Source organism: Zonotrichia leucophrys, chromosome 9 (assembly GCF_028769735.1).
Source record: "Zonotrichia leucophrys gambelii isolate GWCS_2022_RI chromosome 9, RI_Zleu_2.0, whole genome shotgun sequence".
NCBI lineage: Eukaryota > Metazoa > Chordata > Aves > Passeriformes > Passerellidae > Zonotrichia > Zonotrichia leucophrys.
The window spans coordinates 1,548,828-1,572,057 of record NC_088179.1 but is presented as its reverse complement, the minus strand read 5'-3'; the positions used below and the strand labels follow the sequence as shown (position 1 = coordinate 1,572,057).

Here is a 23,230-nt window from a genome sequence, read left to right as displayed (position 1 = left end):
CAAAGTCCACCTTGGAGGAGATGTTGATTCAAGTCAGTAGTGTCTGTAAGGCACCTGATTTGCAGCACACCACACTTCTGAAAAGCAGCATTTGATTCTAGCTGCTGACCCAAAGGCAGTGGCTGTGCAGAGGTTGTGATTAAAGTAATGGAGCAAAAGCCCTGGCCAGTGCTTGGACAAACCTCTCTTGTCTGCTCAGAAGATGGATGTGAAAGCTCTTCCCATCTGGGCTGCCCTGCTGTTAAGCACACAGGTGGGTTACAGGAGTTGGAATCACTCGGGGTCAGGCTGCACAAGTTTTGCCATTGACTTCAGTGGGAGCAGCTCCAGCCTCAGGTGGCCAACAGCCTGAAGTTAGAGCAAGTGCTCTGCATCACACTGAAAAGGATCTGGAATTCTAACAGCAGCTCCTCTGCAAGGAGATCTGATCCATTCCCTTTGTTCCCCCATCAGATGCTGCCTCACAAGTTGGTGGTTCAGTGTCTCTGCTGCTTTAAGGCACCCCCTGACCAGAGTGCAGGTTTCATTATCTGTGTGCCCTAGTGAATATCTCAAGGCAGATGCAGAGCTCTGTGAGCAGAGGGGAAGGAGCCAGTTGCCAGTGGAAGGCCATGCTGGGATGGAATCAGGGACACTTCCTCCATGTCCTCTGTGATCCAGGTGATTGCAGAGTGCTGCAAGGGATATGAGGACTTTGAGCAAAGCCAAAATTTTGTCTCACAGGATCCATGGAGTTTGGAGCATAGCTACTGCACTTTTACTGAGTACAAATGTGGGGAACTAAAGGTGGGAGGGAAGGGAGGTCAAAGAAGGAGTGAGTGGATAGTCTGTGTCAGTGGGAACAGCCTGGAGAGGAAAAAGAAGAGGTGACAACTGAGCTGCCAGTCCACCACCTGGTCTCCTTTCTGCAGGAGTGCAGTGTGGGCACAGCTGTGTGTGTGTGGATGTGTGGAATTACATGTTCATCATCTGTTGGTCACAGGAGATCAGTCACGTGCCTTTCATCAATGTTACAGGGAAGTGTCATGGCTGAATTTCAGAGATGGGGCCTGAAACATACATGGAAGGCAGTGAGTTTGTTTTATTAAAGGGTGAATTTCTGTACACCAAGGGAAGGAGGGCAGTCTGGAGGGCTGAGGGAGCTGAGTGAGCCAGACATACTCAGAAAGGAGGGCAGGGGGGTATTTCATGCAGGGGAGGGGTACCCACAGCTGTCCTCCTGCTAGCAAGGCTGAATGATGGGCATCACAAATCCCAGGGGGCCCTCAGCAGGAATGGGACAAACATCCTCTGCTGATGGTTGGAATTTGAAGTAGATCAAAAATAGACAGTGTATGAAGTGTGTTAATTAAGGGGGTTTCAGCTGTCACAGGGAGTGAGGATGCAATTAAAGGTGCAGATCTTGTTGCACTTTCTTATTTCTGATGCTGGGTAAGTGCAGTTTCCTGTCACTCTCACACACTGACAGGTCTGTTGTCCTGATTCCCAGATGGGGGAATGATCTATACCATCTATATCACTGTCTGACACCCTGGCCAGGGAGATGGGCAGGTCATCACATCCTGGGAAATGGAGAATGAAAAAGTCATGAGACTACATGGTTTCAGCAGATACAGGAATGAGAGTGGATCAGTGGAGTCTATTTAGAGCTGTTTGCCCAGCCTGTTTCTAAGCATCCCCAGTGACAGCACCTGTTCCCATGAGATTTCCACTTGGATTTTCTCCAGTGCAGGTGCACTGAGGCTCACTGTGACTGGCATTCAAGCTGTAGGAGCACATATGGCGGGAGAGCAGCAGTCCCTCAGCAGTACCCTGAGTAAGCCTGGAGGCTGGAACATGACTTGCTTATAAATACAAAAATCAAGAGAATTGCACAATTTACTTCCATGAGTGCTCAGAGGATCAAATCCTCTCCACTTTCCTACCAAACTGTGGCAAAGGCCACACAGCTGGTGGGAGGCAAGCAAGCTGCACAGAATTGTGATTGCTCTACAGAACAGTCTTCTGCTCTGGAAGACTGCTCCACTTCCAGGGGGCACTTGGTTTTATGTCAGCAGCTCAGAAACAAGCCCAAAGGCAGGCAGGGGCAGGGCAAAGCACTCTGCAAGGCATTGCTGAAAAATGGACTGGCTGTGCTGGTAGTCACTGACACATACTGGTCAGTCTGGTATTAAATTTTCCCTCATTGCTTGCAAAAGGAGAAAATGCTTTTGAACTGCATTCGTCATTTAGGCAAATAGGGGCCAATCTGCTGAATGTCTGGAGGCCACATCTTTAGGAGTGCCAAGAACATTTCCCACTGGCATAACTGAATCTGGAAGTGGAGTTGACTTCCAGACTTGATAAACCTCCCAGGGATGGTCCCTTTTTTCTTGTGACAAGAAAGAAAAATTTGGTGACAGTACTGTTGTGCCATGATGCACAAAGGATGTGATTATTCAAGAGCAAAAGCATCTCAGTGAGTAAGAGAACAGAGGGATTAAAAGGAGAACTTGCTGCTGTGACTGGGGTTCTGGGTTTAGACCAAGTTAAGTACCTAGGACCTGATGCACTTTGAAGCAGTATGTATTTTTCCAGGTGGGAAGAGCATAATTACTTGGATACACAGTATCAGGAGAACTAAATTCAGATTTCAAAAGTTGTGTTTTTCACTGACTCGCCCTTCTAAGGTGGGTGTAGAGGACCTATTGCTTGTATTCAGGGGGAAGGTGGTGAAGGAGGAAACTGGGCAGTTTGCATTTAATGTGAATCTGCCACTTCTTAGCAACACTCAAGCAAAAATACCCAGTAACCAAAATGTTGAGAAGGACCTTTTTCAAGTGATAAATTCCTGAAATTTTTCTTGAAATTTCCAGAACTTTTCCTTGAGCAGTCTTTCTGCATTTAGCTGAGTGCTTAATGAGTGACAGTTTCTCAAAGATATTCCCTAATCATAGCCATAGTCTAGGGAGACCAGTTAGAGCATCGTTATCATCTCATCCTCTATGAACATGTTATGTCAGGTTAATAATGGTTGCAGCAGGAGAGTGTGATCCAGCCCCTCTGAAGCACAGCCCTGGCTAACATTCCTGTAAATGATTCAAGGTACACGAGTAATCTTACTGAGTTCATTTGCCTCTTAATTTCTAAGCACCACCTTGAAAAGCAGATTCAGGCAGTATAGGCTTTCTACCTGCTTTGTTCTGTTTTTAAGACATGGCAGGAGTTCAGATCCTCCTTCCTGCAGCATAAATACTGTGCTTGCTGCAATTTTTAGCAAAGATGAAGCACATTCACTCTAAAGGGAGAATTTCTCTTTTATGGCTTTCACAAATCATAGTGGCCAAGGTAGTTGGGTGTCTGCAGAGACAGCTGGTGTTGCTGTTCCAGTGCTCTGAAGAGTGCATTGGGATTTCAGGGAGCTTGGAGGCAGCTGCCCTCAGGAATCCTGCCTGGTACCTTGCAAGCACTCTTGTCCTTGTCACTCTGCCAGGCTGTCCAAGGGGAAGCTCGTTAGTGCTGGGATGGGGAGCTCTGAGGAAGGCATGAACCTTGCAAGGTGTGAGAAGCTCAGAGGTGGCCCAGTTTCACATATGCCAGGATCACAGTCCAGGAAAAGAGGGTTTGAAGCATGGTGAGGGTAAATGGTGCCATCTGTTTCACCAGAAAATCAAATTGCCTGGATAAACTAGTTTATTCTTTGGAGAGCTACTCTGTTCTTTAGAAGCTGTGCACCAAAGATGTTGCTCTGAACACTCAGGCCATTCACAGTGATCCAGCTGCAGACTGAGGCTTGTAAATCTTCCAGCTCATGGTTTTACACTCGTTTTTTTCAAGCTGTGTAACTCTGCCCCACTGAGAGCTGGGAGTGCACTTGAGGCAGTTCCTTCTCGTGCTGTTTGTGGCAGGCAGTGACAGCCAGGCACGGTGCCCAGGGGCTGCTGTACCTTTCTGCAGTGTGGTCCATATGTGTGAAAGCAAATCTCATTCATGCCCAGGCATGATGAACACTTAGGATGCTTCAGCCAAAGCTAGCTGGAAAAGAGTAGATGCATTCCTCTGATGTTCTTAAAAATGCAAACAGCAGTCTGTTTTTCTTGAGTAGCTGAAAATGCTGTGAAATGCTCTGTTTAGTTTTGTCTGTGATCAAATGTCCCTCAGGGATGTTTCTCCTGTCCCTTTCTCTTCCTCACAATTCCTGTGAGTGGTCACCACCCTATTTCTTGTTCATGCTGAAATGTGAGCCCTAATGGAAGTGTCAGGCAAGGAGGAAACAGGCAGGTGAACACAGAGCTTAGGGTTGAGTCCAGCAAAAAGTAATCTCTTATAATCCCTGGAAAATGTTCTTTCAAAGCAAAAACGTGTAAAGAAATCCAACAGCTCTATCCCATGAGATGTAAACCCATCTTTGGCATTAGATGGGCGTGCTAGTTTACTCAGGATGTCAGGGTTGCTTACTGCATTAACAGTGTAGGTATGAATGTTCATGGGTACATCCAGAGGAAAGTTGAGATGTACCTGTTGTGGGAATCAAACTCCAAGTTTTTAAGACATCTGTTTGAAATCCCCTGCTAAATTGATAATTTTGGTCCCATTAACCACACAGAGACATGCACAGAAACCAAACATCAAACAGCACACAGAAGTGATTTTTATTTCTATCATAAGTACTTCTACAGCCTCAGAAGTAAGAGGGGAATTGAAAGTGGGGGCAGAAAAAAAAAGATCTTTAAACGGTTTAAAAAAAAATCCTTGCTCTGAAATGTCTACTGCCAAATTTCATCACAAACTAATTCCTTGCAGCTGAGCTGCAAACCTCTATGAAAATAAGGGTTTACAGTGGAAACACTGACTAACTATAGCTGTGCAGTGCCATGAATAATGACGCCCTAATTATGCCTTACGATTTACCAAGACCTGCTTTCTGTATAGCTGTTGCTGGTTTGGGGAGCAAGATCTTTTTTTCTTGACTGTGGTTTGCTTCTTTTTGTTCATATTGTGTTGGCACATAGTTTTTGAAAAGCTTTTCTCTGAAGGGAGCTGGGCAGACAGCTATGATTAAGTATGAAATGATTGGTTGAGCTGTTTGTCAAAGTTATAAATAGGATACCACACAAACCCAACACTAATCTCACTGAAAGACAGATACTGGCAACATTTCTTAGTCATCTGTTCCTGACGCTCAGGGGAGAACAGCTACACTTCCATTAAGTTTTCAAACAGAAGTTGCCTAAAATACATTTCTATGGTAAAATTTTGGGCACATGCACTGTAAGCCACACTGAGATCTAGCAGGGTGTTGGAGTTTTAAATGTTCATGCCACTTTAAACCTGGTCCTGTGGATCCAGCCCTCTGTGTAGGGGTGAAAGGTGATGGTTTGATGTGTGTGGAAACAAAGATCTGTTCGTGAAGCAGTTCTGGCAGGACCAGACTGATGTCCTTATCCCCTCTCACCCCTGGATTAATTTTAAGGGCAGAGGAGGAGGTCTCTAGGGGTGTCCTCTGCATCTTCAGGTTTACAGGCAGCTTTCTGTAATCTGCTTTTGGAAGATCAGATGGAGGCATAAAAAGAAGAGCAATGGCACAGGTTTCACTTATGTGCAACCAGAAGGGAAAGGCAGCATATTGAATTCCTTCTGCTGCAGATCTCTCACACAGCAGCTTCTGCAGGCTCCAGCCTGGATGCTGCTCCTTGTCCACCCCAGTTCTGCATCAGCTGCACCCATTCTGTCAGACTGAAGTCTGCAATTCCGTGTTCCCACAGGATGACCCCATGTTGGCCGTTTGCTTTCATGGTGCCTCAAATTGTAGGGAAGGGCTCCACATTTGGCACTTTTACTGCTGGCCAGAACATTCATGAGACAATTAAGGCAAAGCAATAGCTGAAGGAGAGCCAAGCATTTCTGGGGCTGAAAAAAGCTTCAAGTTGCAAAGTGAAAAAGCCCACAGCAACCAGAACTTGCCCCTCGAATCCTGCACCTTCCCACATCCCTGCCAACACATACAGCAAGGAGTTTTAGAGGAAGTATAAGCACTTCTAATTTATGGCATAAGTCAACAACTCTTCATAGGTGAAGTCTCTTAATTTTTTACAGAAATCTAAAAAAGGATTATCTTGAATTTGTGATGTGTAGACAATTCAGACATGCATATTTTTATTTTTAGCTTTGGTAAGTGTACACACATCTATGGAATTTCAGATTAATGAGCTTCATGTAATCTAATCTCTTAAATTTTGAGGCATGGACATTTTGGCTTTGTAAACTCTCAGAATCAGATTCATGTTGAAAAACTTTGTTTAGTAGCTACTTAAAAATAAGGGGGTTTGCAAATTCAGGAGTCATTTTCATTCCTACCAGCAGACAGAGGGATTGAGGGGTTTTTTAGCTTCCTGATTTTCCCTTGGGAGATCTTTGTTTAGAGTAAGACCCTCCTTGTGTGCACAGAGCAGCTCACCTGGGTGAGCTGGCAGCCGGTGTGGGCTCACCAGGGTGGGCAGCAGTGCCCTGTGCAGCTTTCCCAGCCTTCTCCTCTGGTGTGGTACCTCCTGCTCATCCCAGGGTGCTGCAGGGGTGGCACAGGGACAGGGAACAGGGGGTGCCTTCCAGGAGCCCAGGGCTGAGCATGCAGCTGAAACCCAGAAAGATGATTTTCATGGTTTTCACACCAGCATCAGCTGCTTGAGTTTTGCTGGGGTTGAAAGGAAATGTTCTCTAATTGCTGACTCCTCCATGAGAGGTTAATACAGGTTTGTTCTTTGCACTGAAATGATTGGGACCAGCCATGAGCACTCCTCATTCTTGAGCAGTGGTTTTACAAGCCTGCTGAAGCTCTTTAGTCTCTATCCCAAACCAATCCCAAGGGCAGTACCACTATTTTCCTTGCAGAGCTTTAGCAGGTGAACTGGAAAAGCCTTTTGGTTTTGTCCCTTCCTCAAGTTCCTGACATGGATTATATGAATTATTGCCCCAAAGTTTGGGGTTTTCTTATGGAGAATAATCCAAAGGCCTTCATTTCTAAAACTTCTTAGTCTGAACTACATCTTTAATGCTTAGTTTACTACTCAGATTCCTTTTGCAGTCAGATCCTACTGGCAGTGAATTGCCAGGCATGAGGAGGAGCTTACAGTGTCTCCAACAGATATTTTTTCTGAGAAGAAGCTAGTAAAAAAGATTCTGCTTAATGAATTGCTTTGCCTCTTATGTAATAACATATTTATGTTGTTATGAAGCCTGCAGTGAAGCTGCATCTGATAAGAGTGATAGGTTTCCAGTTTGATCTTATTTTAGATTGCAGCAAACTGAGGATAAAAAGACTCTTTGTTCCAAGAAGAAAAAGCAGAACCAAACATCTGGTGAGAAGCTGATGTGCTCAGGACAACTCTGAAAGAGGTTGATAGTGATGGATTGCGACACCCAACTTCAATAGGTCCCCACAAGTGTTATGTGAAAAGACAAGATAATTCTTCCCTTGTCGAAGATTCATTTTAAAAGTTTTCTGTTTTTCAAGGAAGGGGAGAGGGAAGAGTGTAACAGTGCACTCCCTGTGTGTTTCTCCATGATCCTTGCAACTGGTCTAGTTTGGACTGAAGGCTTCTTTCAGGATTGATTTACTTGGAGAGTGTTAATTGTAGAGCATGTCCTGACTCCCAGTGGGAGCCTTTCATAATGGATCATCTCCTGCAGCAGTCCTGCTCAGAACACCCCCACTGTGTGCCCAGTGCCCATCTGGGGTGTGTTGGATTCAGTGTGTTCAGTCAGTTCTGCTAGCTGGAGGTCTTTCACTGCTTGTGGTACATGTGGATTTGGCCCTTGTTCTTTCATTCCTCTCTGAACCACTGAAAAAGATATTTTCTACTGCAAATTGTAAAGCATTTCCTACTCTGTCCTTAAATACAGACTTGGATCGTTTCACCCTGTGCTGATTCCTGCTGTGTGTGCACAGCTCAGAGGCAGAGTCAGGCCCATGTAGCTAAAGGCAGGTCCTGAGAGAAACTGGGGCAGCCGAGTGATGGGAAGGGTATTCTGTTTCATTCAGAAAGACACTCCCAAAACCCAAAGGAGCAATGCGTGGGTGAAGTGCTTTCATGCAGAGCTTTTCACTAAGAATCAAGTCTGTTGTCAGCACTTGTGACATTTTCTCTGTTCCCTTCCTCTGGGCAGTTTGCCACTGTAACATACACAGATGACATTAGGATTTGCAGACTGTCGTTTCTGAAGGCACTCTTATCTAATCTGTACTTAGTATTTTTCCAGGACACGGAGGTGGCTCTTTCTCCTCTGTTAATTAACTTTTTTTTGCCCATGTTTGCCTGTCTTATAAATTCCTCTGACACCGGGGTCTAGGATTAAACAAATTGATACCACACTTCCAGTGTGTGTGAGCTTGACACTGAGCTGACAGCCTCAGAGCCTGAAGTATTTTGACACATGAAGAGAGCAAATACAGAGGGAAGTGCTGCTCAGCCTCCTCCACACGCTCCTGCCAGGCTCCCTGCTTGAGCAGCCCCTGTCAGTACTAATGGGGCAGTCCGAAAGTCCTCCCACCCAGCCGTGGCTTTCTGCTGGAGGTGCCAGTTGTGACATTTCTCACAAGTACCTGTATTTATTCACTGTGTCAGGCTCTCACTGTAATGCAATTACAGAACAGCACTAACCTGGTAGGGAGCCAACTCCAGGCAGTAGCCAGATTAAGTTGTCTTATTTGGTTAACAGTATTTTGATAGTTTATTAAATCCTACTAGGAGTAGAAAGATAAGAGTGGAAAGAACAAATCTTATGGATTATCTGCTCTTGGTTGTTCACTCCTGTTGGTATAATCCTGGTCTGAATGATGAGCTGTGGGAACAAGCCTTTAATGTTTTGCTATTGTCCCATCTTAAACATGTGCATTGCTTTATCAGAGTAAGCATATTCTTTAGCTGTTTTTTCCAGTTTGCTGTTTTTATCACTGATGTGGAACATGGTGCTTGTTTTCTTTATCTGGAACGAAAACATTAGTTCATCTCAGATAGCACAAGCTATTTGATCAGCCTTCAGATGGCAAGGCATTACAAAAGCTGCTGACATGGGACAAATCCAGACCTGTGGTGTGCAGGCTGAAAAGACTTCATGCCCTTGTTTTCAGTCCCCTGAGATAACCAGCTACTCACCCAGCAGCAGCAAAGGGACAGGATTGATTGTGCCAGAGACAAACCCTTCTCTGCTTACTGAGGCCAGGAGGCAGCAGGGATGTGTGTGGGGTCACTGGTGTGGACGCAGTGGTGAGAGTGTCCCTGCCTCCTGTGCAGTCCTGCTCCTGTGTCAGCTGTCACTGCTCTGTGGTGGCCTTGGGCCAGCTGAGATTAGCCTGTCTTGCCACGCAGCAGAGGCTGAGGTCATGAGTGGTTCCTGTGGGTGCTGTCCTCTCCACCCTGCTGCATGAGCTCCCAGGCCAGCTCATCCGAGATGTCCCTCAGTCCATGGCAGGGCTGGTTTCCAGCTGCACCCTGCCACCTCTGCTTCCCATCCTCAGAGTGCATCTTCCTAGGAAATGCAGGAAAATAAGGACTTCATTTGAGCACAACTCTTCCTCATGACCATATGCTTCCTCCCGTCGCTGTGATATTTTCTGAAAAATCCCTTAGCCAGGATTTCTTCTCCTGGGAAGCTGAGAAGCCTCAGAAAAGAATGAGAACAATAATGATCTGATTGTTTCTCTGTGTTTGCTGCTTTGGAATGTGGCTTGGACATTGTTTACCAATAGGTGCATGTTTGATTGGTTTCATGTGAATTGTTTTTAAATAATGAGCAATCACCATCAGCTGCATTGAGACTCTGAGGAGTCAGTCATGAGTTTTTATTATTCATTCTTGTTAAACCTTCTGTCTGTATCCTTCTCTTTCTTTAGTATAATTTTAGTATAGCATTCTATAATATCATATCATAACATATGAAATCAGCCTTCTGAGAACTTGGAGTCAGATTCCTCATCTCTCACCTTGTCCTGGGGACCCCAAAACCTCAACAGCAGCCCCCTCTTTCTGGGCCAGCCCACAGCCCTGCCCCACCTTGCTGTGCTCAGCCTGCAGTATCACTGGGACCAGGGAGAACATGGTTCAGTGCATTGTGATCAGTGTTTGCTGTATGATACTTGATATTCAGGCCTGCTGTGACTCCCCTGACATTATGTGCAAACTGAAGCCAAAATGATGATACTCTTAATACACAATCAGAAAATAGAAGATATCGTATTTTGCCAACAGCTGACTGCAAATCAAAGAAACAGGCTGCACAGCTAACATCTGCCTTTGCAATATGGGAAAAGATCTGATTGTCACTCTGCTTAATAGAGCAGTCTGGTCTCTGGTTCAGTCTGATGGTAGCAGCGACGGCAGGGGAGGAGCTGTACAGCTGGGCACCGTACAGGTGTTATGGGGTGTAGGTGTTTGGCAGAGCTTGCCTGCAGGTGGTTCTCAGTGAGAAGGGCATGAAGAGCTCTTCTAGGCTGGTCAGCCAGGACTATCTCCTAGTCCAAATGTTTTTTGGGTACCTCTGTTTCCCCCTAGGAGTTATCTGAGGCAAGACTGGGATTCCAGGTAGCATCATGGTACTGAGCTGGCTATGCTGTGTTCTCTGTAAAGATATGTATTTGAAGATGAATGGGGACAGGAGCACCTGAAGCAGGAAAAGCTGGAAGGCATAAGGAAAGGAATTTACTTTCATTGCACTACCTCTTTGCAAGGTATTTTTAACATCTGTACCACCTCCGGTCTCATTTTGCATCAGCTGTAGACACTCTGACATGGTTTAAAAAAAAAATAGAGAGAACCCATATTCTAAACTAGTGTTTTGTCCTCGGTTCCTGGCTGTGATGTTCATTAGCCTGGATGGGATTTAGGTGTGAGGAGGGAGAGGCCAGCAGAACAACAGTGCCTGCCAGGGACAGCAGGAGAGGGCTGGAGCTCCTCAGCTGCCAGGTGCTCTCAGGCTCTCTGGCTGCCCCTGGCCAGGGGCTGTGTCCTGGCATCCCTGCCGTGCCTGGCATGCCTTGCACTTGAGCAAACCTGATTGCCTGAGACATGGCCACCCAGAAACCCCCCAGGAGGGAGCTGTTCCTGGCATGGGGGGCTGGACTGAGGCTAGGAGCATGAAATGAGCTGTTGGAACAGTTTGGAGAGCGAGTGGGAGGAGGGTTGCAAATATGAGGGAAGAATTATGATGGATTTATCACAGCCTGAAATGAATTAACCTCTGGGAGGAATGATTTTGTAATAATTTGCATTTAGATACTCTGACACAGCCACATAACCCCAAACCTTCTGCAAACATTGTAATTAATTCAATCTCCAACATCCTGTGAGAGGGATAGAAATAGCACCATTTACATGGTTAAAGGAGCCAAGGACTCTTCTCTCAGTATTGCATTTTACACCCCTGTGACTGTCCTTCTATCTTGTTTCCAGAGCCTCCTGGTGGGGCGAGAGGCAGGAGCAGTGAGCAGCTGGAGAGCTTTCCTGGGCACAGCTAGCTGAGCTCCTGGGTGTTACAGCACACAGCCCGTGGCAGGGAGCCCATGGGCAGGGCACAGAGGCTGGGGCACACAGCAGAAGAAGCAGGAGCTGACCCTGTCAAAGCTGAGCCCTGTCTCAGCTCCTGGTAGTGGTGGCTGTGGGCAGGGCTGTTCCCCTGCAGGGACCCTGGGCCTAACTCCATCTCTGAGTGGGAAGTGGTCAAGTGGTTTAATATTCAGCACTCTGAAGTGCAGTAATGAATTTAATAGCCAGAATGATCTGCTAACCCAGCCAGCTTGAGAGGGTGTTTCAAGGACAATCCAAGCCTGTAGCTATGCAGTGGGATATTCTCTTGTCATCAGCCTCCTGCCTATTCCTTTCCATTCCAGGACAGTTAATCATAAATGAGATTCTTGCTTGATGCTGTTTTCCTGCCTGCTCTACCCTGTTTCCATTTCCATTTCCATGGGACTGTGGGTGGGTTACCTCCCACCCCAGCTTCAGCAGCTTTTGCAGGACAGCTGGCTCTTCCAGAGAGACCCACATTGAACATCACACTGTGACTCTGGAAGGCGTGGGCAAGCTGATTGTTTTCAGAGCATCTCAAGGTGCATCTTCTCTTACTTACAGATGTGCTGTATAAATCTAGGGTTCTCTGGGCATGACCCAGAGCTGGAACTGGAAGCATATCCGTCATCCTCCAGGAGATTTGAGCAGCCCCCCCTTTGCTGCCAGTTTATTTTTGCCATGCCTGTCTGCTTTCTGCAAAGCTCTTGCCGGGGTGGGAGCACATGCTGTCCAACAAGTGGTGAGCAACAGGTCAGCTGCACACAGGGAGAACTTGTGTGGCACAGCAGCAGGCAGAGGACACACCCTCTATCATGGACATTTACTCCTTGTAAAACACCTCTGGCTCTCTGTAGTTATCTGGAGATATCTCCTGCCAAGTGAACCCAAAGATATTTATAGTGCAAGCTTCAGCAATAGGACAAAGGCAGGTTGGCAAACAAAGGGACTTTGAAATATAAGGAGAACCAAAATATGCTCTGGAGCACTTTTCTTTTGGAATCCATAGAAAAAGGTTAAAAAATAATAGTGAATGTTTCCAGGGTGGGTCACGTTAAAAAGCAAAGAAAGCAGAGCATGTTCACAGTGCTGTAAGACTGTTCTGTGTGTGCTGAGTTTGAGTTATAGAGATAAATAATAAAAACTTTGCTTCCCACTGAGATGGAGTGTGGTGGTGCTGAGCACCACGCAACACCTGCTGAGTACCTTACAAACACCTGCAGAAAGCGAAGATAAATGCTGCTTCAAAAGGAATTGAAGCTGCTTGGAGCTCAAGAATGGAAACAATTCTATATTCAATTCACAAAGTTGTGTAAAATTAACCAATTTCAGCTATGGGTGTGATTTCCCCCTGCTTTCTGCCTGTGTTTCCCAGTCCCCTGGGCTGTGTGGAGGCTGTGGTGTCGCAGCAGGGTTGGGGCCATCCTGCTCAGACACGCTGTGCCTTGCCCGGGCTGGGAGCGCACAGAGCGCTGCCTGGACGTGTCTCAGTTTAATTAACACAGCTCTCCCCACTGCTGCTCCTCAGGGAGCTCAGGCACGGGGCTCTTCCTCCCCTCCTCTCCTCCTGGAGACAATCCCTGCACCTTCCCCTTGGTTTCTACAGCCTGTGCAGGGAGCCTGCCTGGAGGGCAGCTTTGGTGAACGCATGCTGTCTCCTTGCAGGGACATCCATGTTTGCTCTCCCAGTTTCAGGCCCACCTCCTGCCTGAATCCTGCTTGATCAGAGATCCCCAGGGTTCCACTGATTTGACTCAGTTTCCCAAAGCAGGGCGTTTGTAAAGGGCTGTTGGAGGCTTTGCCTGAGCCTGCCAGCCCTGGCGGGTAATGGCGCCCAGAGGAAATGGCGGCAGTGCTCGTGTTGTGGAGTGTGAGGCCTCTGAGCATGGCCAGGACCTCACCACCACAATTCACCATCAACTGGTGAATTCACCATCAGCTGAGGAGGTAAAGGGCACTTCTGGAAATGGCTGGGATCCCCTGGGATCCGTTTCTTTGTTGATTGGCTTTTCAGAGAGGCCAGGCCCTGTAAAGGCCTCGATTTGTCCTGAGGGCATCGAGGCCCTCATGGACGGATGCATCCCACAGTAAAACTGCTGTGCACAAAGCTTCCGTCCTCGCCAGAAATCCTGTGGCAGCAGAAATGGGATGGAAAAGGCCGGACAAGAAAAAAGTTTTTGTAATTTGCCGTGACAGGAATCAAAGCCATGTCTTGTCAAAAAATTCCAGCTCCCTTTTCCTGCCTGTCTGTCACATGTCAGCAGCCCTGACGCTGTACAGATAAATAGAGCTCTACAGAAGGGAGCCCAGGGAACGACTCAGAACAATCCAGTGAGGGAAGGAGAGGCTCAGGCAAACCCTGAAACTGAGCTTGCATTTGGTGTAGCATGTAGCCCCACATTTCTCTTCACAGAGAAAAGCAAGACACAGTTCTTCCCAATATTCTTACCTCATTTGCTGTGCCTGTGTTTGTGCCAAAGCAGAATGCAATATGGAGATTGTTTACCCACAGTGATGGGGTTTTGTTTCCCTGGCCTGTCAGGGCCAGATGTGTGTGTGTGTGTCAGGACTGTTGGTGACAGTCACCTGTGCAGTTCTGTGCAGGGTTGAGTGCTTGGCAGATTCAGTTTAGATATAATGTAACATAGTGTAATATAGTATATATTAGAATAACATAGAATAATAAAGTAATTAGTTAACCTTCTGATAAGATGGAGTCAGATGCATCATTCTCTCCCCTCCTCAGGGTTTGCCTGTGAAATTCAATAGTGGCAAGCATGGAGCCACATGATATTTATATTTGACTCTTGAGGTTTTACATTGAAGTAAGATGCTTCTTTTCCTGCTGATTTGGGCACTCATGGGGACAGAGAGCAGGCACAAACGGAGACAGGCAGCCCCAGGACACACCACCCTGACACTCCTCTCAGCTGGCAGCACAACACAGGGCTGGAGATGGGAGTTTGTCTCCTACAGAAGCTGGTGAGCAGCAATTTCTGTCACATAGACAGAAGGCCTGGCAGTGCAGATGCCCATGGTAACCCATTTGCCAAGGACAGGCTCACCCCACACCCTGCAGAGGTTGCTCAAGGGTCATCTGTGAACAGGCCAAGGACCAGCAAAATACAAACTCATCCTGAATGGCTTCTGCCTAAAATACATCAACTACAGAACACTCCTGTTGGTCTAAGGCTGCTAATGAGATAACTTTAACAAGGGTAGGACACACACCCAGTTTCACAGACCCTTTACCACCCATTTGCTAAGAGCTTTTTACACTGGAAATAGCTAAGGACTTTATGGGTAACTCTGGAGGCTGTGCAGGTTCAGGATTTGAAGCTGTTTAGACACACAAGATAAAACAAAATTTTAAAGATGTTTGGGCTCAGCTGTGACATTAAGACAGCAGTCCTGTATAAGTGCCAGCAAAATCACTGGCAATCCAAATCATATTATCTTAAATATGGTAAATGCTTGGTAATTGATTTATCTCAGAACATGCTTGGAACAAGAGGGGTATTTTATTTAATTTTTTTTAATAAATGTTTGATTTCATTTAAATGAATTCTTATTGCTTGGGTAAGGAGAAACATAGGGTGTGTTTGCAGGTGGTTGTGTTTTTGTAAGGACTCATAAGAACTTGAGCAATTATTTTTTAAATGTTGCTGACTTTGCCTAGGTGAGCACTTGCTTCTCCACAGTAAAGAAATTGCAGAGGGCAGGAGAAGCTCCACACTGGAGAATTTTTCAATTTGACTGCTGAGTCCTCTTACCTTTCCTGTTCTTCCTTATAGCAAAGGGTGATTTTCAATCAGTGATTATCAGAGCAAGCATTTTTGGGGTGGTCTTGTCTCTTTCCAGGAGATAAATTTTTCACTGAAAATTTCAATACATGTGGAGGGGAATTAGCCACCCAAATTCCACTGACATTCATCACATCTCTGTCTCCTGAAAACTTTCCACTAGCCTCACCTCTCTGCTTGAGGAAATGCCTTCTCAGGCTACATTTGGTAGGGCAGGGAGCACTTTGGAGTTGTTTCTTTTTTTCCTTACAAAGCAGTTTCAAATGGCTGTGCTAATGTACATATTAAGTCTAATGAGTACAGCTGTCATTTAATCAGACTTTCATGTCTTCTGGGATTCTAGGCAGAGATGGATTCTAGGACAGACTTTGAGCAGGAGATTTTCCCTTCTCCTTGCTCCAGATATGAATTTTTTTTCCTTGCTTTTTCTTCCCTCACAGTCAACAATGAGAAAATACCTATTATTTGATACCAACCACTGTATTAAAGCAGAAGAACTCAAATTAGGTGGTAAATTTGACAGAAAGACCTGATGCAGATCCATGGCACCAGGGAGCTGGGATATTTTTAAGCTGAGATTGTCCAGCATTAAGTTCTCCCTTTCCCAGATCTGGCCATTAAACTGCATTTTCTCTCATTTTAGGGGAGCACCTGCGGATCTGCCCACAGGGCTACACCTGCTGCACCAGCGAGATGGAGGAGAACTTTGCAAACAAAAGCCGAAGTGAATTTGAAGCCATGATGAAAGAGGCTGGTCGCTCTGTGCAGGCCATCCTAACAGCACAGCACAGGAGCTTTGACAGTAAGTAAAACCTGCCTGCTTCCTCTGCTCAGGATCCACTCACTGCTCACTTTTCCAGGCACTGTTGGAGCCAGGAGTTGTGTTTGACACGTTTTTCTCTGCATCTCACTCAACACTTTGTGTGAAGCATTGAGCTGCTGAAATTGTAGGAGTTGTACCTCTGGCAGTAAGACCAAGGCATTTTGAGATCTCCATTTGAGAGCAGCCACTGGAGGAGGCTGGCAGACCCTGGTGTGCCTTGGCACTGGCACAGCTGGGACAGGCGTGCTGAAATCAGCTCCTGCCACAGCACAGTAGCACTTGAGGCAGTGATGTAAAACCTGGCACTGTGCCTTGAACTGTAAGCTGAACAATATTGCAAAGGTGACTGGATAGCCCTAAGTAGGTGGGGAGAGTTTAAGGAGTCATGGATTTTTCTTGCCCTTTCCATGTAGGTTGCAAGTGAAAATAAGGTTAGTAGGTATTGGATCCTATAACTGTCAGTTTCATACAAACATCAGGAAATGTTACAGAGCAGGAAAGCTCTTAGAGATTGTGGTACGTAAGATATTGTGGAGAAACATTCTCTCCAAAGTCCAGTATCCCTCCTAACCTAAACAAAGGCTAAGGATGGCTCTCCTACTTTTATTGTTCCCTGAAAAATCCATTTTGCAGTGCACAGTGAGCCTGGAGGTCTGAAGGCCACTGTAAATAAATGGTTTACTGACAAAATTGAGATGACCTGTGATTCAGAAACTGTATCCATTATCAGATTTTGAAGAAGGTCAGACACTTAGAATCATGGCCCTCCTAACTTTATCAAACAGTCATCATCATGGAGTTACCGTGAAAAGGAGTTGGGAAAAGAAGCTGTAATAGCCAGAAAGGTGGAACTGGAAATTCAAGTAGTAAATAATAGATCTAAAGAAATAAGCCTGACCTTCAGGCTTATAACCAAGATGATGAAGTGCTTTTACACTAAATAGGAAGAAAAGGCAGTGCATCTCTGCAAAAGGCATTGTGTGCGTGGCCAAGGTTGGTCACAGCAAAGGCATTCCTTTATAAGCTCAAAATTAATTGATTTTCACCTGCTTTAAAAGGTGACAATCAGGATTTTTCAAAGAGCCTGACAATGGTGGTTGCTCAGACTGATGTCTGAATGGGACCTGACGTAGCTGCTGCTGAGCACAATCCCCAAGCTCTGAAATCCTGCCCTCCACAGGGGTTAGTGCTTGGCACCCTCTCTCTCCGCTCCCTGTTACTGCACTGCCTGCTGTATCTGTTCTTTATTTTCACCACAGCCACTCCAAAGAGTCCTGCATCTGACGTGTCAGGGAGTGCAAAATTTGATGGAAGTGTTGAGGATTATACTAATAAGCAGAAATTTCCTAGTGGGGACCTGGTTTAGTCTAAGTGTGATGTTTTGGTGGATTAATAATAATAATAACAACAGCAGTAAGAGTAACAGTAAGCAAAACAAAGTATATAAAAGGGGGATGTTTGTGTTGTCAGTTAGAGTAATTTGGTTTTATTCCCCAGTATTTTATTTTATTTTAGTTTTATTCCCCACAATTTTACTAAGATAGAGCCTTATTTCTGTGGTGCATACCCAAGTTTCTTTTAAGTATCAAACAAAGTAAATATTCTATAAGCCAAGTTTACTTTTACAGCCCATAATGCACAGATCATTGGTGTTCTGTATTGGGAACAACCTCACTTGAGGCCACAGGCCAGGAAGATATCTCCTGCTCCCATTATACCCTTTTCATGTGCTTAACTACCCTTGTAATCAATGCAGAGTCCATAATTTATGCAAGACATGATTTAAAAAATCATCATATTGTGTCTCAGTTTCAAGCATGATTTTACCTTTAAATAGTACTATTAATTTTTCTTTAGCTACTGCATAAATGGTTTGAAATTGAGGAAGTTCTGGTGATGGGGCAATGGGATCGCCTCAGCTCCTGAAACAGTGCCACAGAAACTGCCCTTTTCCCAGGAAAAGTTATTAATCTCACAGTTAACAAGACTTTTGCAGGTAGTGCTGCTTAGAGCTGTTCAATAAAGGAGCTTTTTGTGTCACATGGATGAGTTCTAGTCTTGCTGGCACTGGATGCCTGATTTTGTTGGATTTCCTCAGCAGCAGCTTGGAGTGCAGCTTTTGGGGTTTCAGAGGTATCAATGCACAGCTTGTCCTCACATTAGTGATTTCATTTGGCCTTAGGAGGAGGCAGAGAGGCTCCACTGGATGGGGATGTCCAACCCTTTCTCAAAGTATTTGTAGCCTGGAGATCACATTATTCATGTATTCTCTGCTAGCAGGTGTGGCACACTGAATTTCAGGCCTGGAGCTGTCTTATTTTTGGATTGATCACAGCAAATCTTGTGCCTGTAATCTCACTGCTGATCATGGCAATAGTCTCTACTTGGAAATTCCCCAAGCTCCAGATAGAAAATAGCAAGGCCACAGCAATCTGCCTCTGAAGTAATGTTCTCCATGCCTGTGGTCAACATTTTGCTTTGGAGAGTAATTCATCCTTGCAGGTTGTGGTCTGTACAGCCCTCAATTGTCAGCACGCCTCTGCTCTGAGCTGCAGCTTTGTGTTGTTGCAAGGAATTACAGAGGCTGTGGTTTCAGTCTCCCTGGCTGCTTTTGGGGCAAACATTCTGTGTCCAAGAGCTGAGTGCCCTTTATCTCATACAACAGAGAAAATGCACGTGTGAGAGACAGATGAGATGCAATAGGTGCAGCCCTATATTCAAAACGAGGTGTGTGGAATAGGATCTACAGTCTGAGTGCTCTCTCTGCACAGCAGAGGACACATGGCTGGAGATGCCCTTCCTCCAGGATCTGCCAGGGCTAAATTTAAACAGCCTATGCTATTGCTTAGCCGCTTACCAGCACATTTGTTGTTTTACTTTATGTTACTGTAGTTAGCAGAATTTGGAGATATCAGTTGCAAGCTATACATGTGGTCATAGCTTGTTGTTAACCTTTTAACTGAAAAGGTAGCATTTTGCTCTACAACCAATTGGTTTTAATTTAAAAAAGAAAGAAAAAGAGCCAAAAGCACAGACCATGAGTGATGGGAGCATATGCTTTTGATAACTCAGTGCTAGGGAGGATGTTGTGGTCAGAGTAGAAGTATTTCATTTAGAGGATTAAAGGCACAAAATCTTTGTTAATTCTGATGGCCCAGGGCTCTTGGTCAGACAGGGAGGGAAATGTAGGTACTTGGGAGCAGGGCCTGTAGCAGAGTCCTGCTGTTAGGTTGGTTTTGGTTGACATTTATTTGCCTGAAAAAAAATTATATATAGCCTATACTTAGAAAGAAAAACATGAATAATAAAAATAAAAACAAGCTAGGGGTCTTAAAGGGAGCTGGGATACAGCCTCTGTTGAGACTCATCCTAAATATTGTTTTAAAGGTGCTTCCAGCATTAATTGCAGAGTGTGCTTCTTTTCAAACTGGTATCTTGTCAGTGAATGGGGAAATTTCAGTATCTATTATTAAAAAATTAAATACCTTGACAAGGAGCTTTGTCCATGCAGTGGTTCAGGATACAGATGTGAGCTGGCTGTGCCCCTCTGACAGCTGCAGAACAGGACTGGCTCTTCAGGTGTGCTGGGAGAGAGTTACAAACATTGCTCAGGTTTGGGGAAGATTCCTGTGGAAAATGAGCTTTTTTTTTGCTTTTTAACAGCTGCATGTCAGTGTTGCTCACAGTCATCAGAGCTCTGAACTCCTGTCCTTCCCAGTACAAATGAAACTTGTACTCCATACTCTGTTGCAGGAATGAGCCTGGAAAACCCTCTGGGCTGTTCAGGAGAGGCTCTAGCAGGGATTTGTGGTGCGTGGTCAGAGCAGTCCCTTCCCAAGGCCGGGCAGTCAGGGGTGCCTGCAAAGAGGGAGCAAGAGCAAGCGGTGCTTGGAGTGACACTGAGGGGCTGCAAGCAGCAAGGAACAAGGCTGTTTTTCTAATCTTTGTGAAAGCTCAGTTGTTGGGAGTATAATCTTTGTCTGTCTCTCCATTTTCTCCCTTTTCCCCCACTTAAATCACTTTTTAATAATGCTGCAATGTTGCGCCAATCTTTCCTTTTGGTGCACTTAGCAAGCAGTCCCTGTGTGACTGCTGACCTTTAGCTGTGAGCCAGGAAATCTGTCCTTTCAGAATTGTTTCATGTTTTCAGGAAATATCAACAAGCCAAAACAAAAAAACCTTGGCTTTAAGTCCACACTGCACAGTCTAAAAATGATTTGTAACTCTCATAAAATCTGTGATTTTTAAGCTGTGACAATCAAATGCAGATTAAAAATTTTGTGTTTTATAACTGGCTGGTCATTGGAAAGCTGATGTCATGTAAAAGCTTTCCTAATGTCCAGTCTTGGTAGCTGGAAACTGCATATGCAGAAACACAGACCATGCAGATAATTAACATTATTTGAGAGTTAGTTTCAGACAGTTACATATTTCTTATGAAGATGAATCATTGTTTTAAATGTTACAAGGTAGGAAACGTCCTAGAAGCTGTTACACACTGATGGTTAAAATTTTACAGATTTCTAAAGGTCCCTTGTTTAAAGTTCAACCAAATGTGTCTTTGTCAGAGGAACTGAATTATATATCTCTCAGTACCTACAGCTGCAGCCCCTAAGAGCACTGTTGGAGAGAGGCATATATAAATATTTTTGGTTTACATTCTTATATACTGTGAATGCTTAAGGAGTCTGATCAGGAGGTTGTGGAGTAAGCCTAGCAGGCAGAGCTCTGTTCTGGACTATAAAATCCTGACCTGAATCTGAATTTTGCTGGCATTTTCTCAGTTGATGAGTCCATGGACCAAGCCCTGATGACCTGAAATTTTAAAGTATCTGAATTTGGTGGCCCATGCACCAAAGAGAGATGCAGGACTTCTCTGTGCAGGAAATGATGGACACAAGACCTGAGCAAGGGTTTTCTGGGTCACCAGGGCTGCAGTGGCTGTGTCCCCAGATGTGTTGTCCCGTTGCTCCACACTTGCTGTGTCCTGCTGCCACTGCTCTCAGCCCTGGGTGTTTCTTGGAGGCATCACATGGTTTGGTGAGGTGCTGTCTAAAAGGTACTGTTTATTTAGAAACAGGGAAGAAATGTTGGGCCTTAAAATGTGGGAATGCTGCTGCGTTTAGAAATCAGTCCCTTTGTTTCAGAGGCTGTGGAAGGGAGCCCTTGTGCAGTGAGCAGAATTGCTCTGTGAGCTGCCTGCTCCTGCTGCCCCTGGCACCAGCACTGGCTGCTCCCTAGGGCCAGGAATTTGAGTTAGGACTTCAAATGTATTGCTTTTGATCCAGAAACCCCTAATTGCCCGGGAGCACTCTTTCTTGTGGCGACTCCCCAGGCCAGGGCTCTGCCCTGAAATTGTGGCTTGTGGCTCAGCTGGTGGCCTTGGCCATGGGCTCAGCTCTGTGGGAGAGCTCTGACCTCTGCAGCATCCTGGGGCAGATGGGAGAGAGCAGGCTCAGCTGTCCCTCTGGATATGTGCTGGGGACATGGCAGGGCTTCCATAGCTCACTAAGCTTTGTCCTAGCATCAATCTTGCATTGGCTGTCTGCTGTCTCCCAGCTGAACATCCACTATGAAACAGTGCCTGTGCATGGGCATGTTTTTCCAAATGGAAAAGAATGAGTGGGCCTAGAACATTTCAGCTCCTGAACAAAAAGCTGGTAGAGTCAGGGAGACTGAGTTAGAGGGGGGACTTAAGGACAGGAAGATGTTTGATCATCTTTTTTTAGTGGTGTGACAAAGGAATAGGAGGAAAAGAAACCTGGGAATGAGTCTCTTTCATTGAGTATTCATCACCTGCACTGCATTTTTGTGACAGGCCAGGGGCAACCTTTTTGGTAAAATTGCACTACTAAAACACCATTGTTTTGTGCCTCTTTCTGCACAGTGCTTGGGCAGCATCATTCAGAAAAAGCCCTTTTGTCCTACAGCTTTACCTCTGGGATGTGTTATCAAAAGGATTTAGAGTCCATCACAGATGATTCCTCTGGCTTCCATGGACTTCCTTCCCTTAGGGTTGATTTGAGGATGATACAGACAAAGAGAGCACCTCCTTTAAGCTGAAATAAAAAAGCAGAGTCTCAGGTGGATCCAGGACAGAGGAACAAATATGGGGGTTCCCTTGGAGGTGTCCGTAGGAAAAAGGCAGCAAACAGCCATGCTCACTTCATACATTGTTCCCCCCAAGGAACCACCTTAAAAACAGCCCAGCACAAGACAGGATTGATGCTAGCCAGGCTGTCACTCCCCCACAGTGAGAGTCCAGAGAAAGGAGATGCTTTCATGTGTGGTGCTCAGCATCTCATTTGGTATTTATGGGTTCCTGGAATGGGGTGTGGTGTCTGCAGAGGTGCATTCCTGGGCAGACAAGATTAATCCTGACAGGTCTCTGCCTCGGGGAAGCAAACGTTTAGGCTCACCTGTAACAGCTCCAGCACCTGGAGTTTTCTCTCTCCTTACAGCCACTTCTCCTCACATACAATCTGGAAGGCTCTGCTCTGTGCTGCAGGGTATATTGCAATGTACGTGCAGCACTTTGCTTAACAGATGGCATAGGCACAATATTCTCTTTTATTGAAAGAAAAGAAAACAAAACTGGAGTGGCTGGGATGAGAGCACTGCACTGGGGTGCCTCCTGCAAGGGCCTGCACACCCCAAGAGATGAGCTGCTTCATCTTTGCAAAAGTCAGGTTAGGTGGAAAAGGTACATCAGGCATCTCAGCTTCGGCAGCTGTCACCATGTTTTGTCACACACTCAAAAAATCTGCCTCTGAGTGCTCAGAGAACAGTGAAATGTGCATCTGCTTGGGGGCATAAAAGAAAGCACCTGCTCTTCTTGAGATAGGGATAACACAGGCATATTTTGCAAGAAATTAGTGATGCCCAGATAGCAATCTCAGAAGAAGGTGTTGGCAGAGTTTATTTTAACATTCAGGACACAGTGCATGAATCTCTTAGAAAGCCTCTGATTTCCCAGAGCAAGCAGCCAAGCAGCCCAGGTGCTGGTGTTGCCCTCAGTGGCTGCAGAGCCTCACTCCCAGATGGCTGGATGGAAGTCAGGGCAGGGA

At 45.6% G+C, this 23,230-nt stretch overlaps 1 protein-coding gene across 2 annotated transcripts in view; it reads left to right on the top strand.

The window, feature by feature from the left end:
• The window catches only part of GPC1 (glypican 1), a 208,111-nt gene that overhangs the window by 90,180 nt on the left and 94,701 nt on the right, over nt 1-23,230 (top strand). For both annotated transcript variants that reach the window (XR_010441317.1, XM_064720557.1), the window contains exon 2: nt 15,984-16,142. Coding sequence is in view for 1 of the 2 variants with exons in the window: in XM_064720557.1 (XP_064576627.1) it covers nt 15,984-16,142 (159 nt within the window). In the remaining variant the exon portion in view is untranslated. The remainder of the gene's footprint in view (nt 1-15,983; nt 16,143-23,230) is intronic.